Source organism: Enhydra lutris, unplaced genomic scaffold, assembly GCF_002288905.1.
Source record: "Enhydra lutris kenyoni isolate GAN:26980312 unplaced genomic scaffold, ASM228890v2 scaffoldscaffold8, whole genome shotgun sequence".
NCBI classification, from domain to species: Eukaryota; Metazoa; Chordata; class Mammalia; order Carnivora; family Mustelidae; genus Enhydra; species Enhydra lutris.
In genome coordinates, this window is record NW_019154092.1 from 4,253,276 (window position 1) to 4,270,749 (window position 17,474).

General features: G+C 45.6%; 1 protein-coding gene across 4 annotated transcripts in view; it reads right to left on the reverse strand.

Annotated features, from left to right (window-relative positions):
• LOC111142742 (low density lipoprotein receptor class A domain containing 4) overlaps window positions 1–17,474 on the reverse strand; it is a 431,898-nt gene that overhangs the window by 9,241 nt on the left and 405,183 nt on the right. For all 4 annotated transcript variants that reach the window (XM_022496037.1, XM_022496035.1, XM_022496036.1 and 1 more), the window contains one exon: window positions 12,696–12,850. In XM_022496037.1, coding sequence (XP_022351745.1) covers window positions 12,696–12,850 — 155 coding nt within the window. The remainder of the gene's footprint in view (window positions 1–12,695; window positions 12,851–17,474) is intronic.

Sequence of the window (17,474 nt, forward strand, 5' to 3'; positions counted from 1 at the left end):
ATACACAATAGGATAAATATATAATAGGATATTTATTATAGGAATTATAAATAATTATAGGAATTATAAATAATTACAGGAATTATAAATAGTAGGATACTTATTATTATAGAAATTGGCTTATATGGTTACAGGGACAGACAAGTCCCACAATCTTCCATATGCAGGATGGAGAACCAGGAAAGTTTGTGGTATAATTCAGTCTGAGTCTGATGGCCTGAGAAGCTGGGGCTGATGCACAAATATAAGTGTTAGAGTCCAAAGGCCCAAGAACCAGGAGTTCTGATGTCCAAGGGCAGAAGATGTACCCCACCTCCAGCTCAAGAAGAAAGAGACAAAATTTACCATTCCTCCTTGAGACTTCCAGGGATTGTATGATGCCTGCTCACACTGGAGAGGGCAGATTATTTTTTCTCAGTCAACTGAGTCAAATGTTCATATCTTCCAGAATTACTCTCATAGACACATCTGAAAATAATATTCTATTACCTATCTTGGCATTGCTTAGCCTAGTCAAGTTGACCTATAAAATAAACCATCACAGTTAGTGATACAGAGCTTTTCTCATGTGCTTATTGGTCATTTGTGCATCTTCTCTGGAGAAATATCTATTCAGGTCCTTTGCCTATTTTTAAATTACATTGTCTATTATTTTCTTGTTGAATTGTAGGAGTTCTTTATGTATATTGGATATTAATCCCTTACTAGAGACATGATTTACAAATATTTTCTCCCATTCTGGGAGCTGCCTTTTCACTCTCTGGACAGTGTCCTTTGATAAACAACTTTTATATTTTTTGAATTCTAATATATTTTTTTCTTTCATTGCCTGTGCTTTTGGTGTCATACCCAAGAAATCATTGCCAAGCCCAATTTCATGAAGTTTCTCTCCATTGTTTTCTTTAGGAGTTTTATAGCTTTAGCTCTTATACGTAGGTTTTTGGACCATGCTGAGTTAATTTTTTGTATATGGTATTAGATGATAAGGTTCAATGTCATTATTTTGCATGTGGACATCTAGTTTTCCCAATACCATTTTTGAAAACATTGTCCTTTCTCCTTGAATGGTCTTGGCATCCCTGTCAAAAATCAATTGACTATATAGATGACAGTTTATTTCTGGGCTCTCTAGTCTATTCCATTGGACTCTTTGTCTTTATGCCAGCACCGTACTGTTCTGTACTGTAGCTTTGTAGTAAGTTTCGAAATCAAGAAGTATAAGACTTCCAACTTTGTTATTCTTTTTCAATATTATTTTGGTTACAGTGGGGGGCATTATTTCCCTGGAGATGGCATATGCATTTTAGGATGGACTTTTCTTTTTCTGCAAAAAACCGTCATTGAGTTTCACACGTTTACACTGAATCTGTAGATTGCTTTGGGTAGTATTGACATTTTTTAGAATATCAAGTCTTCCAATCCATGAACATAAATGTCTTTCCATTTAGCTGTGTCTAAATTCTTTCAGAGCACTGTATAGTTTTCAGTGTACAAATCTTTCACCTTCTTGGTTAAGTTTCTTCCTAAGCATTTTATTCTCTTTGATGCTACTTGTAAATCGAACTGATTTCTTAATTTCCTTTTCAGAATGTTCACTTTTAGTGTAAAAAATGCAACTGATTTTTGCATATTGATTTTTGTATCCTGAAACTTTGATCAATCTGTTTATTAGTTCTAGCAGGTTTTTGTTTGTTTGTTGGAATATTTAAGGTTTTCTATATATAAGATCATGTCATCTCTGAACAGAGGTAATTTTAATTTTTCCCTTCTAATTGAAATGCCTTTTATTTCTCCTTCTTGCCGTGTTGCTCTGGCCAAAACTCCCAATAAATACTATGATGTAATAGAAATGGTAAAAGCATGCATCCTTGTCTTGTTCCTGATCTTAGAGGAAAAGTTTTCAGTCCTTCACCACTGGGTATGTTAGCTGTGGGCTTATCATGAGTGGCCTTTTATTATGTTTAGATAGTTTTGTTCTATTCTAGTTTGTTGAATGTTTTTAATCATGAAAAAGTATTGACTAATTTCAAATTCTTTCTCTGCATCAATTAGATAATCATTTAGTTTTTCCCCTTCATTCTACTAATGAACAGTAGATTGATTTTCATATGTAGAACCATCCTTCCATGAGAGAAATAAACCACATTTGGTCATAGTGTATAATCCTTTTAGTATGCTACCAAACTCAGTTTGCTAGTATTTTGTTGAGGATTTTTTATCAATATTCATAAGGGATACTGGTTTTCTCTTACTGTTGTGGCCTTTGTCTGGCTTGAGGGAAATGCTGGCCTCCCACAATGAGTTAGAAAGTGTTCCCTCCTCTTCAAATTTTTTGGAAGAGTTTGAGAAGGATTGGATTAATTCTTCTTTAAATGTTTGGTACAATTCACAATGAAGGCTTCTGGTCTAGGTTATTTTCTTTTTTTGTGAGGTTTTTGAATATTGGTTTAGTCTCCTTACTACTTATAGATCTATTCAGACTTTCTATTTCTTCATGAGTCAGTCTTAGTAGGGTGTGTTTCCTGGAATCTGTCCATTTCAACTTGTTCATAGTACTCTCTGATAATCCTTTTTTACTTCTGTATCTTTTGGATCTTTTTCCATCCAAAGGATACAACATTTGTAGCATTAAAAGAGAGTAATATGTGACCATGATTTACTGGGGCTTCTGCTGGGTCCTGCAGCTGAAGCTTGGTGCCTTGTACCCAAGTGCACTGTGATCATGTGTAAGGCCACTCTCATGCCCCAAATCTTCTTTGTTTTATGCTCTCAGTCCAACTCTCCTTTCCATATACAGGAGACCAGAGGAAACACATTTGAAGACTGGAAACAACCAGATGTCTGCGAGACTGTAAACACCTAATAAAGTGTTTTTCAAACTGTGAGTTGCAGCCTCTTAGAGAACTGGAAAATCAATTTAAGTGGGTCAAAACCAGCATTCCAAAAAACTGAAATAAAACAGATAATGACTGAGTACATTGTAAGTATTCTGCAACACTTATTCCTTAGTTGTGTAAATGAGTATTGTGGATTACAATGTAAAATGTGTTTTTAATGTTCTTTAGGGTCAAAAACAATCTGAAGTCCTCCGATCTAAGCCAATGATCCCTCATTTTAGATGGGAGAAAGGTGAGGCCAAAGAAGGTACACTGCTCATCAGAGGTGACAGCCAGTTTGTGGTAAAGCAAGGCTGTTGCTGGATGGATATTTTGTCTTTTACCCTTCAAGGGTACCTCCCAGTGAATGAATGTATTGTATGGCATCAAATATTTGGAACTGTTTTCTCCCCATCTCAGGGTGAGAACTTCAAAGCAGAGGCAAAACTCATCTTTGATTATTCAGCAACGCCTTACCATCTAGTAAAATATATTTTCTCTCATGCCTTCCTTTTCCTCACACACTTCTCACCATCCAAATGCTTTAGTATTTCTCTCTTTCCACCCTAGATGGCAGTAACAGCTTAGATGCAAAGGCAAGACCGCTAGGTATCAGTGACTGTTTTCTCCAGGATTCCCCCCTTTCTTCCTCTTCAGGAATCCACCAGCAGACTTATCCTCCAGACTTAAAATGTCCTTCCCAACTCTACTCAATCTAGGCACATCCCTTAAGAGAAAGACAAATCATCCAGGATAATCTGTTGGGAAGAAAAGGGAATCCTCTGTATTTCCAGAACAGTACAATAGATCGTAAGTTCTGAGGAGTGAGCAGGAAAGGAGCCACAGAGGTGCCTCTTCTGAGCTTGTTACTGGGGGAGATTGAGCAATTAGACCTGGAGACAAACCAGCCTGGGAATTAGAAAGCTCAGGGCAACAGAGAAATGTGGAACTACATGCTATCACCCAAGGCGGGCACAATCACCTCCTCTCTTGTGAGATTAAGCCTAGGGACAGGGCCAGTGCTTTTCCCAAGGTCATAGAGCTGGTAGGGGGATTAACAAATGGATCCAGAACACAGCTACCTCCCTTGGCATCTTTTGATAGCTCCGGGGAGCCTCCTCAGCTAGTGCCACAGAATTAGAATAATCTAGAGAACTTTGATTTCCCCAGAAAAAATTTACACCAATTTCTAAGGGCTAATTAAAAAGAAACAAGACAGGCTTTACCATTAAATTATTAAATGCTATAGGGTCTATCTAAAACATCACTAAAATTTACCTATTAAAATTTTCACCAATTTTACTTAAAGATCTGATTTTAGCATGCTTTTGTCATAATACACACCATACTCAAATGAGTTATCTTGGGAGTCTATAGATGCTCAGGAGATTATTGGACTTGTCTTCATCATCAGTTTATGTTAGCAGAGGATGTTTTTTAATTGCAAAAGTAGCACATGAACACATTCTTATCAAAAAAGTTTTAACACACAAACCAGCCTCTCTTTGTCCACCTCCTCCCATCCCAGCTCCTCCCCAGAAGAAGCCATTGGTTTGCTGTGGGACCCTTCTCTATGGCATCGGTTTGTAACTCAGACAAAATCAGTCTTCCTAATTGAGCACCGAGCTTGTATAATTCAGCCCGATCAGTCACATCGTTTGTAAGATTTAACTCTAAATGGATTTTTTGGCTGGTACCAAAAAGCAAACCATCTTCAGGGAACAAAGAAGAAAAAGGAAGATTTGCCATCACTGAGATACTCAAAAAAAAGATTTTCTCCTTGAAAGATCTCCAAAATAGGACCCTACAAGCTCTGAAGGTAATTCCAGAACTGTTCTGAGCACCGGCAACATCACTGGAGGGGCAATTTGCACGACTCACATAGTTCCAAAAACAATCTTGGCTATTAAAAAGACCTTTCTACTTTTGTTCTGATGAGAATCTGCTGTGTAACAGCTGTGTCCCAGCAACCTTAGCCAGTTTTTGCTAGCAACTTCCCCTCCTGTTTCTCTCACTTGAAGGGAGGCAGTCTCATTCGGAAGCTGTTACAATTACCTTCGGATGCTTCAATCAGACATACCGAAGTGTAAAACCATTTAAATGACCAGTCTGGCGACTGGACTGCATCTTATTCAGGGAGAAACAGTTTGACTGACAATAGGAAACGTGTGCTTGGAGTTTACAGTTCAGTGCTGACTGGCCTGCCCCTCGCAGTCCCTGTGACATTAGGAAATGCAGTTTCAGAGGCTCATGATATAATGAATTTTATGGGAACAAGTTGACAAGTACCCCTGGTCTTCCCGGGCAGCAAGAATCTGCCTCCCCCACAGAGAAACTGTCCCCTGCCATCTTTCATCTCAGTCCGATGCTAAATAAAGCCAGTGGCTTTCTTCTCTTTAGTCTGGAGTGTCAGAGACATGCTTATTATAACTACAACATCAAGCCCTTTAGTTCATTTTTTTTCACCTTACTAAAATAGTTCATTTCTATTATTTTAGAAATGGTTTTCTAAATGCTTTTCTAAACCTAAGTAGAAATGAGAAAAGGCAGGTACAGAGCAGTGCACCTCTCTAGTCCCTGCAGGAATGAACTGTGTGTGTGGTTGACTTCCCCACTCCCTGCACCCTTCACTGGGCCCAGAACACAGCCTGTGGGCTTCTCAAGCACCAGGGGTTCTAAGCCCAGTGTGGTGGATTCCCAAGCTGCTTCTAGAGGAGTCCAGAACTGCCTATCCTCAGGCCATCTTTGTTCCCAAGTCGATGGCCATCTCTATTCTTTTGGCCACCAGAACCCAGCTATGGAGGAGATGGCCCCCTCTGATGGGACTGGATGGCAGGGGCCAGAACGAGCACATCCAGCTGGACGGAAGAGACACCAGACTCTGCTGGCCCAGACATACTTGGTTGAACTCCTCTTCTTACTTGAATGATTTTTACTTCTACAAGGAAGTTCTCTCCGATTTCTTTGGAAACCAGTGGCTCTCTTGGTCTAACTTTTGTTTTCCCCCTTGTGATAGAGGCATGAGCGCAGAACAGATTTTCTCTAAACACAATCACCACTGTGTGAAGCAACAGATGGTAATGGCACCCTACCCACAACTGAGGGTTCCCCACAGAAAGATGGGACCACAGTCAAAAGGTAAGCACTAGTCCATTCAGAGTGGCTCCATCATGGGGCTGCCAGGCACAAACAGAGGCCAGTGTGGCCTGATATGCTGACTTTTCAAGAGAAGTTGTAAATTTCAGTTTTTATGTGAAATCTCCCAATTTTTGCAGTTCGATCAAGTTTTGTCAAAACACCCTGTGGGGCAAACCATACACGCTGGCCACACCTTAGGCCAAGTCTGCATGCAACATCTGTAGGGAGGGACTTTGGGTGTGGGCTTCCTGCACCCTGGGACACTTTGGATCTCCAGAACCCGCATTTCTGTACTGACACAGCTGGGCATGGCAGGCATGTCCTCCTTCCCAACAGCTGGGAGACAAAACAAATGGCATCCTTCCAGCATCCCACTGGCAATCTCCCCGTGGAGCTGGGATAGCGCAGGCGGTGCTGAGTGCCGGCTTGGCACAGCTCTATCTCCACGGGGAGGCTGAGGCCCCCATATTTTCACAAGTGATTTAATCCCTGCAGCACTTAGTAATGGAGAAATGCTTGATGTGACTCCTGTTAATTTTTTAATTGAAATGGCTGTTTTTATAGGTCAAAATGGCTGAATATCCACAATTTCATATAGTTAACACGAAGCAAAATGTTTCTGTCCCTCTCCTGTTCCTCAGGAAATGGCTGGCCACTCTGACCTCGCCACTTTCTGCTGCCCGCTGCAACCCGGGCTGTCCAGGTGGGTTCACTGCAGGCTGGCAGAAAGGGCTGCTCCTACCCCCATCGCCCCCCTGCCCAGCTCCCGTGAGAGAGGCTCTGGCAACATGTGCAAATCTCTCTCAGGGCTGTGTCTGGAATATTTCTGCCCCTTTATTGTTGTCCTATTACTTGGCAGTCTAAAGTAATGGAAAGAGATCTAGACAGTCTCAAAGTCTTGAAATCACATGAATCCAGGCTCAAAAAAAAAAAAAAAAAAAAAAAAAAGCCAAGGCTACCTCAGGGAGAACACTTACAGGTTTGTGTCACAAAGCCACTCACTGCTCTTGGACATTAGCTAAGCATTTACTTTTCTTGTAATTTAAGCCTAGGTTGCTATTTTTCATTTTCATCCAGACATAGCTGCTTCCACCAAATTGATGGCCAGTACTGCCCTGTCCCCAGGCTCCCACAGAACCGAGTCTCAGAGATACCGGGTGATGAAGGCTGACTGGCCAGGGCCAATGCCGATTCCATCCATTCCTTTCATGGCCAGAGGGAGCTGGCACAGAAAGGGTATGCTTCCAAAAGACACTGTTAGAGCTGGGCCTGGGAGTCCCTGGGAGGGTGTGCCATGTAAGGAAGAAGGCGTGTGGAGGAGTCATGGAGGAAGGGACCTCTGACTTTACAAAGCAAACTTCCCAGAATCAGGGTGAGCCTGACACTTGGCCCAAAGGGGCAAGTGTCCAACCAACCATTCACAGAGAAGAAGACTCTCCCTGAGAACAGGGATATTCATGGCTATTAAGAGTCCATCTTATTAACCTTAGTTCTGCTCTTCCCTTTGGTCAGAGTGGAAAGCCCATCGGTGAGGAGAGGGGAGGCTCACGTCAGGGCTGTGAAGTTTCCTCAGGCGGAGCCCAACATCTACATGTTCAACCTCTTCCTTGAGAGTAAAACCCAGCTAGTATCTCACCTGCTGAGATCAGGGGTTCTCCACTTTGGTGCTACTGACATTTAGGGTCACATCATTTTGTTGTTGTTGTTGTTGTGGGGGCTGCCTTGTGCCTTGCACAGCCCTTTTCACGCACGTTTAAGATAAATACATCTTTTCTAACATGCTCAGGAGACTTCACAGGGTTCTAGAATAAACGGGCCAGGGTCTCAGCAATGCGCAGGCTCAGCAATGTGCTCACCCATGGGGAGGCTGACGGGGGGCATTTGGTACCCACAAGCTGCCAGCTAGTTGGGCACCTATGAGGCTCTCAGCGACAAGCTCTGTCCATGAGAGTGGGGCCTTCCTCAATGCCAAGTTCCATCTGAGCCCCTCAGGGGAGGAGGCTGGCTGGCACAGGTGGTCACTTTAGGATGTTCAGGGAGGGCACCTGGATGGGCAGCTTGAAACTTTCACACTGAGCCCTCGTGCCCCAATCCACACCCTTCCTACAGTTTACAGTCCTGTGATAGACACAAATGGCCACTGGAGACCCCTGGCCCGTCCCAGGAAGACTAATAAAATGCCAAACAGAATTAGCCAGCTGGCCATTGCTGAGGGTCACAGGGAGGGTCAGGGCCAAGGAAACATCAGACTGTTTCTTCATTATTTTGCTCACTGCCTGGTTCGTGTTCAGTGAATGACTAAATGAACAAAGGAGGGCAGAAATGGGTGGGGGAAATTATTCCGAGGCAGAGTCTCAGACCAGGACCCTCTGATCACGCAGGGGACCCCCAACACTTTCCACCACGCTGTGGGGCAATGTTCTCTTCACTCTGTTGAAGCCTCAGAGCCAGCCACGTGAGATCCATGTATAGTAACAGGCCCCCTCTTTGAACAGTGAAGTGCCTCTAGAAAAATGGCAGTCAACACCTACTGGGACCAGGGGTTCTCCACTGTGGGACTACTGATATTTAGAGTCAGGTCGGTTTTGTTTGTTTGTTTTGTGGCGGGAGCTGCCCTGTGCACTGAAGGATGTTTAGAACATCCTTGTAGCATCCCAAGTTATGACAACAAAAATGTCTCCCGGGGCACCTGGGTGGCTCAGTAGGTTAAAGCCTCTGCCTTTGACTCAGGTCATGATCCCAGGGTCCTGGGATAGAGCCCTGCATCTGGCTCTCTGCTCAGCGGGGAGCCTGCTTCCTCCTCTCTCTCTCTCTCTCTCTGCCTGCCTCTCTGCTTGCTTGTGATCTCTGTGAAATAAATAAATAAAATCTTAAAAAAAAAAATGTCTCCCGACATCGTCAAATGTCCCCTAGGGGGCAAAATCACCCTAGCTGGGAACCATGCACGTAAATTATTCAATTGCTCTCCTAGTGCTGTACTAAGGGAAGCTGCATTTCTTTTTTTTTCATGTACATATTTAACTCACGTTTTATCTTTATTCATATGTAGTAAAAGTATAGATCACATTGTTACATAAATTCCCATCCAACCTCATAGATCAATTTTCCTCCTTTCTGTATTTATAACTCCCCCTACTGACAGTAAGACATCTGATGTCCACTATCCTTGATGTATTTATGTATTTAATCATCCCCTCTTTTCATACTTTCTTGAGCCATTAGAATGAAATTTGATCATAATAAAAAAGCCATAATTTAAAAGGCTGCTGTTGTGAAAGCAGCCATTATAGGGTATGAATGAACTCACTTCTTAAATGTTATCTTGTAATATTATTTTTTATTTATTTATCTATTTATTTTTAAATATTTTATTTATTTGACGAGAGAGAGAGAGCGATCACAAGTAGACAGAGAGGCAGGCAGAGGGAGAGGAGGAAGCAGGCTCCCTGCCGAGCAGAGGGCCCGATGCGGGGCTCGATCCCACAACCCTGAGATCATGACCCGAGCCGAAGGCAGAGGCTCAACCCACTGAGCCACCCAGGCACCCCAGTAATATTATTTTTTAAAGATTTTATTCATTTATTTGACAGAGAGACAGAGATCATTTCTTGAAAAGGGATAGGGAAGAGATATAGACCAAAAGGAGGCAAGATGTCTGGTTGGGGCACATTCCTGGGCAGCCAGAAACATGGTAAGTGGCCCACAGTGCTGGCTGTATTCGTCTCTGTGTCTAGAAGACAAGTAATGTTGCTGTCTCACCCTTTCTCTTCCCTCTCTGGACTATCCACAGGTCAGTAGTGCTAGTCAGGAGCTGGAGCTACAGTCTGAGCCTGAATGGTCTCTAGTCACTGCATAAAAATACATCATGAGTTTGTGAAACGCTGAACAGAGCCTATGGCTAAGCTGTGCAATATCCCCATTCCCATTTGATTGAGAAGGAAAATTCAAGCTTTGAGAAGCAACAGCTCTCAGTACCCGGTCACGCAAAGAAATAAAAAAACAGTAAAGTAGCAGCAAAGGAATTAAACCCTAAGTTGAGTGCAGTCTACGTCTCGGAACCAGGGTCCAGCTCTCAGGGCTAAAACTTTCAGACATTTATTAACAAAATTAGGCATACAGTGTGAGAGAGACATCTAGGGACACGATCACTAGATATTGATTATCTCTTCATTTGCTGTGCAGCCCTTAAGGGACATCCAAAAAATTACCAATTACCTTCTCAGTTTCAAGAAACAGAGGCTCTGCTGCCCAGCAAACCCCAGAGCAGGGTAGACGGGGGGAGCCCCTGGCCCCGGGAAGATGGCCCCACACAAACCCATTCCCAAATGAAACAGAAGATACATTCTAAGTAAGAACAAACTTAGGGGCTCCTGGGTGGCTCAGTCAGTTAAGCGGCTGCCTTTGGTTCCGGTCATGATCGCTGGGTCCTGGGGTTGAGCCCTGCATCAGGCTCCCTGCTCAGCAGGAAGCCTGCTTCTCCCTCTCTCCGTCCTCACTGCTCATTCTCTCTTTCAAATAAATAAATAAAATCTTAAAAAAAACCCCACTACCCTTAAATTTTCACTTTTCTGCCTTTGCAAAAGTGTTATTCTGCTGGTAAGAGTGTGACCGTGTGTGTGTACATGTCCCATCACCTGACTGGGTCATGGAGCTCGCCATCTGGGGAGCAGAGCCATGGGCTGGAGCTTAGCCACAGTGGATGGAGGTGGGGACAGCAGACTCGGCCAGGTCTACGCTGAGGAGTGGAGGGAGGAGCCACCTCATCGATGCGAGGTAAGTCACGTAGAAGCAAGGTGATCCCCAAATTAAATCTGAGGGGAACACAGAGGTCAGTGGGGACCCAGGCCAAACACAAGAAGGCAGTCTGAGTCCCTGTGTGCAGTGACTCCAGATCCCCTGGGGAGTGGAGCCCAAAGCCTAAGGCAGGGAACGTGGGTAAATTCCTGACAGGTACTTCATGGAAACTTGAGGGCTGCCTATTGATGGCAAGGAGTGAGGATGGTTTTGCCTCCTTCCCCCAAGGCTGGCTGTCAGCATTTCCCGTCTTTGCATTAAGGCTGAGGCAAAGCAGTGATGGCTGATCCTTCTGCAGTTCTGAAACCGTTGCCAAGAGTACGATCTTCTCTCTGTCTTCTCTCTTTAAACTCTGGGGAATGATGTGTGTTCTGTGTTCAGAACTCTGGAAGAATTCATTCTCTCCTTTAGGGGACAGAAGTGTCCCTATACCACAGTGGGGAATCTAGAGGCACCAGGATGCCAGTGTTGGGTGAATCTGGACCCCGTGGGTACCAGACTGCTGGGATGACAAGGGGCCCGGGGCCCACAGGGCAACTGTGGTGGTGTGATGAAAATCCTGTTAGTAGGACTGTTGGAAGCTCATGGGCCTAACCGGGGACCCAGAGAGATAAAGGCAGGGGACTGCAGCAGACAAGGGAAAGCAAGAGGGAGAAGGAGTTCTTTCTCAGGACTGCTCCCAGCAGCCCCATCCCTACCCTCTCCCTGCCCCCGCCTGCCACAGACACAGAACACCCAGCAAACCTTAGTTCCACCCATGCAGACAGCAGAATTAATGGGTCACTGAGCAATTCTGCAGCCCTGATGAAGTGTGACTCAGCCCTCCCCTAAGGGTCCAAGGGCCCTGGGCCCAGCAGCCATTCCACCACACCTTCCAGGACAGCTGCACCCCCACCTCTATGATGGCCAGTTATCAGACCCCCATGTCCCGACACAGGGACTAAGTATCACGAGGGGCTGAGTACCATGAGGGGATCCTGCCTCTTGCCCACCACCACAACCAAGAGTTTGTAATTGCCTAAACTCGCATTCCCAAGCCTCCTACTGAAGGCTTCCAGAATCACGGATTGTCCTAGCAGCTTAGAACAGAAAGTGCCAGCGGCCTTCGGTCTCCTGGGTACAGATCATAGAGCAGTTCCACTGAAAACATGTTTTATTTTCCAGAGGAGGGTGATTAAGGGCAAGAAGTAGCTAGAAACCCTAAAAATGACAACCCAAGGAGCCTTACCGTGGGCTGTTTTGGGAGTCCTCTGCACTACCCAACCCACCCTGATCTCCCTGAGGCGGCCCCGAGCTCCTGTATCCCCCCACTGCCCTTCTAGCTCACCCACACCCATGGCGCTGCCGAACCCTCAGGGCATCTTATGGACACAGGTGGTGCTGCACGGGCGCCCTCTGATCCCTGGAACATCTCCAGGCCACTTTTAAAAAACAATCTCCATGTAACAGCATGGGCGATTTAGTGAAAGAAGCCAGACACAAAGGAGCACCTCCTGTCGGATTCTTTTGTTAAAAATATTGTTCAAAAGCAAGCGAAAGTGATCTGTGCTGACAGCAGTCCAGGCAGCAGTGACCTTGTAGGGGGTATGCCTAGAAGCGGGACCCGAGGGGGCTTCTGGGGGCTGTCATGTCACTCTTCTGATTGGGGAGTGGTTACATTCGGGGTCTTCGGGTGGTGAGAACTCACGGATCTGCAACACTCACGACGCCCGTGCTTTTCTTGAGTACAGGAACCTTCCATAGGGTGTTTGATACCTGTGGACCACCGTGGGCTAACTCAAGAGGCTAGCCTGCTTTGTGGCCCTTGCTGGTACCCAGCCTCATGTCTGGAGCCTGGGACAGAGGCCTGGGTGGCACCGAGAGGGAGAGGCTCAGGCCCACACTTACCGGCTGCAGCCCGTCCTCCTGCCTTCTGCTCTGATTCGGGCGGTTGATGAAGGACCGGGTGGAGACTTTGTAGTGATTCAGCAGGCAGACGATGACCACGACCATCACCGTGACCACCACGACAATGATGATGATCTGGGCAAACTCCAGCTCCGCTGTGAGGGAAGGGGAAAAAGCCTGTTAGCCACGTGCCCCTTTGTGCCATCACCCAGTTCTCTGAGCCACGCGACCACCAGGCCCTGGTCCTTTCAGGGACCTCAAGAAAGAACTCTTTTTCTCCAGGCCTGCTGCTGCCCGAGGCCATCGGCAGACTTTGACAGCAGAATAACATCTGAAGAAAAAGAGACCTGGGCATGGGGCTCTTGCCAATGGACCTCTGGTGGTCAGGCAAATGTGGTGCTCAAACCTTGTCCTTGCAAATTGTGTCATTAAGTAGGGCCTTAGGAAAACGTATTCTTGACTCTACAAGACTTCTAGAGGTGCTTGACCCCATCCACACACGGATCTCAATGTTCTAGCCCAGTGTGCGTGCCATAGGCTAGCAGCTGCCCAGGCTGCCCCTTCCCGTGGGCGGGCAGGCCCTGGAGGGCTGCTGCCTCTTGGGGTATGAAAAGCTCCAATATCTGAACTCTGTTCCTGCTGGATGGCCCTGCCCCCAGGGGAGGTAAGAAAGTCTGCCAAAACTGAAGCTGCTACTTCCAGTGTAATCTCTCCCGGAATGTTAAACCCATCTTTATGGTTGAGTCACGTTTTCCAAAGCACGCCCACGCAGGACCCCCACAATACACTGAAGGGAGAATATGTTGATAAAAAGCTCCAATTTCCTCGGCTCAGGGCCTTGCCTTTGGAAGTGATTTAGAAAACACATCGCCCCTGTCTCCAACCCTGCAGGCACCATATTTTATGAGCGGTCAGAAGCTGCATTCCTGAGACGGCCGTTACAGAGGATTTCCTGGCTGCCACCGACACACGCGTCAAACTCTAGGACAGGGCCGGGGAGCGACCTCTAGGACCACGGCACCCTGAGTCGGCATTTAGAGCTGGGTGATTCAAGCCCTTCGGTTTTGCAGGGAGGAAGCAGAGGCTCATTGCTCAAGGTCAAGCCTAGAACCCACATTTCCTGCTTTCTGACTTACAGTTCATGGCTCTGCGGAATGTGGCCCACTGGTTCCTGGGAGTATCCCCGCATGGTGAAAGGAAGTGATTGTGCCGGGGGGGTCAACTTAAATGGGGAGAGTCTCTGCGAGACGGTGGAAGAGCGCACACAACTTTGTTGTGAGGTAGGGAGGTATGGGGTTTAATGAAGGGGAAGAGAGAGGGGAGAGCTCTGTCAATTGTGTCCCTGCCTGGAGCCTGCAACACACACCCACACATACACACATGCACCCCCACATGGGCTTACAGCACACACATGTACATGCATGGGCATAGTGCATTCGTGCATATCACACATGTATGTGGATATACATACGCACAAGGCCTGCACACACACTCACACACACACACACACACACACACACACACCCTCTTGCTGTAGACCCCAGGCCAGTGGAGAGGTGTTCTCTCTCTGTGTACGGGCTCACACCCAGGATAATGCAGGAAGGGTCTCAGTAGCACCCTCCCCCCAGGGTCTGCACCTGTGAGCCCCCACCGTTCATACGCTGGAAACAGAGGGGCTAGAGTCGGCATGGAGGTAAACCAGAGGGTGTTCCTGGACCTCCGCGTGTCCAGTCCTGGGACACTGCCCTCCACGCTTGCCCATACATACCCAAGGGACAAAGATGTACAAATGTGCTTGCTGGAGTGGGCTGGACGGTACTTGGCGTGGGGCCTATAGTGGGAGTGGCCTGGATGTGCACCCTGGAGCACGGAGAGCTGAGTGTGAGGGAGCTGAGCTGCTGGGCCGATGTGGTGAGTGGTTGAGGCCTGGCAGGTTTGCCGGGCACAGTCCTAGTGGACAGTAAAAGGGTAGATCCCATGGGCATAGCTGACTCAGAAGGCTCAGGAGGCAAAGCCCTGAGCAGCTCTAGAAGCCGGTGGCCAGCAAGGCCCTGGTGCTGTGCTTCCCACCTCACCCCCTCCACTGGCATGGCTGTCATTGTTCTGGACACCCCCTGAAGCCGTGTGGCTGATCATCAGGTTAAATCATGCCCTGGACTTGACAAATGTTTTCTTTTCTCAAAAAGGCTTCATCGAAGGGCGCCTGGGTGGCTCAGTTGGTTAAGCGTCTGCCTTCAGCTCAGGTCATGATCCCAGTGTCCTAGGATCCAGCCCCATTATCAGGCTCCTTGCTCAGCAAGGAGCCTGCTTCTCCCTCTGCCTCTGCCTGCCACCTGCCCTGCTTGTGCTCTGTCTCTCTCTCTCAAATAAATAAATAAAAAAATAAATAAAATCTTTAAAAAAACACTTAATTGCCCTATAAACATGGAAAGAGAGGAAAATGATGATTACAGTGGGGGCACTGCACAAAGTCTTCATGGGTTAATTCCTCACTGAGAGGATGTCTTTCTAGGTTATGTTTTCCTGTATACAGAAAGCTATGCAGATAACCACTTGTGGCAACACAGTCAAATTGTATTTTCCATGATTCTATGGGCATTTGGGGTATATTTGTGTTTCGTTTGAAAAGGATTTTATTATAAAAATAATGAAGACTTCCTTAAAATGTAAACAATACAGAAGGAAATAGTGTACATTGTAAAAGCCTCCTTTGTAGGCCTGCAGCCCTCCCTGACCCCACCCAGCCCCACAGTGTCCTGGGGACAGCACAGTTCACCTGTTGTGTATATCTGTGCATTTGCCTATTGAATAAAGGTTTTCTTCTATTAATGAGTGGAATCATTGTACAAATACATTGCTTTTTTTTTTTTCACTTAACATATCACAGACATTTTCAAACAAGAATATAAAAAAACCAACCTCATTCTTTATGGTGGCTGTCTAGTCCAGAATACTGATGTACTGGAATTTATACTCTCCAAGTGATAGACGTTTAGGTATCTTTTTCCCCCTTTTTTTCTATTAAGATCAAAAGATTGTGTGTGCATGTGTACGTATGTGTAAATTTGAGTGTTGACCCACATTTTGAGTATCCCTACAGGAAAGATTCCTAAAATTGAAATTTCTGGGTCAAGGACATATTCTTTTAAATGCTGATGGCTACCGAGACTCGGCCTTCAGAAAGGTCTATTGCCCCACACACTACTCGAACATTGAATACTCACCCTTTTCATTTGCACTAATCTGATGGGCAAAATATATATCTTGTTTTAAATTGTATTTCACCAATTACTAGTAATTTTAGATCTTCCTTTGTGGTTATTGGCAATCTGTATTTTTCTTTTTCATAATCACAGTCGTTCATACTAGCTTATTTGTCATTTTCTCATTTATTGGTAAGCAGCCTTGATGCATTATGACCACAAAGCTTTGTCTGTTACATATGTACAACTATTTTCTCCTCATCTGTCACTCACTAACTTTGCTGTGAGTTTATGGAAGATATAAATAAATTTTATGTCATAGAAATACTATTTTTTTTCTTTTATGGCTTCTAAGCTTCCTGTTTGATTAGGAAGGTCTTCTCCAATAGTCTAAAAACATTTTCCCTAAGATTTTTACACATTGCATTTTTACGTTTAGATCTTCGTTCACTCTGGATTTGATTTCTTTTGGTCTGAGACAGCACAAAGAACATTTTATATCATCTGAAAGGTATGAATCTTCTGATCTAACATTACATTAGAAAGTTCATCACAAGCAAGAGTACGAAAGATCTTGGTTGTGGGAAACAGTGTATGGAATCTTTCTTTTAAAGGGGACTAGCAGCTCTGAGGTTGCATTTCATCAGATTTCATATCAACATGCTATGTGTCGTGGGCCCCACGCTGGCCCTGCTGAGGAACCAAGGCCAGGCAAGCCCACCCCACCCCCACTACACATCCAAACTTGCCGCACTTCCTCCCGGGGCTCTGCGCTCCTGCTCCACTTACACTCACAGTTCTCCAGTGCTTTGCTCTCAGGACCCCCCATCCTCTTAAAAGCTACTGGTAACCCCCAAAGAGCTTAATTTGTACGGGTGATATCTACTGATATTTGCCATATTTGCAATTAACACTGACAAGTTTAATAATTTATTCATTAAAAAAAATAAACTCATGTTAACGTATATAACAATTATATACACTATTTCTCAAAACAAAAACTTAGTGATAGGAGCGGCACGGCTTTACCCCTCTGCGCACGTCTTCACGATATATGCCTTAATAAGAGACAGCTGGATTCTCCCCTCTGCTTCACCTTCAATCTGCTGTGACAAGTTTGTTTGGTTAAGATATATGAAGGAGATCTGGTCTTACCAACCACTGGAGACTGGGGTCTTAGAGACATCCCAGAGATCCCTGAGCCCCAGCTGGAGAAATGATGGTTTAGACTGATGGACAGCAGGCACTCTAGTACAAACACTAATGGCCTGGATTTCTTGGGGATACTCCAGACTCCAGGATTTGAGATGTGGTCAGAACAGCTGTTGGGCCACTGTCCTGAGCTTTCATGCCCAAGGACAGCCACAACAGGTGCACCTACGCAACATAGGACACACAGAGACCGCAGCAGGGCTCATAGGCATCGAAACAGTGTGGAATTCGCCTGAGGCAGGGCAAGGGCACAGGCTGGCAGGAGCTGGGTTCCCAGGGTGCCACTCACTAAGGCAAAAAGCCTGGTGGTATAGCCCACCAGAAGTCCAATCAGAAGTCCAATCAGAGCCTCGGCTACTACACC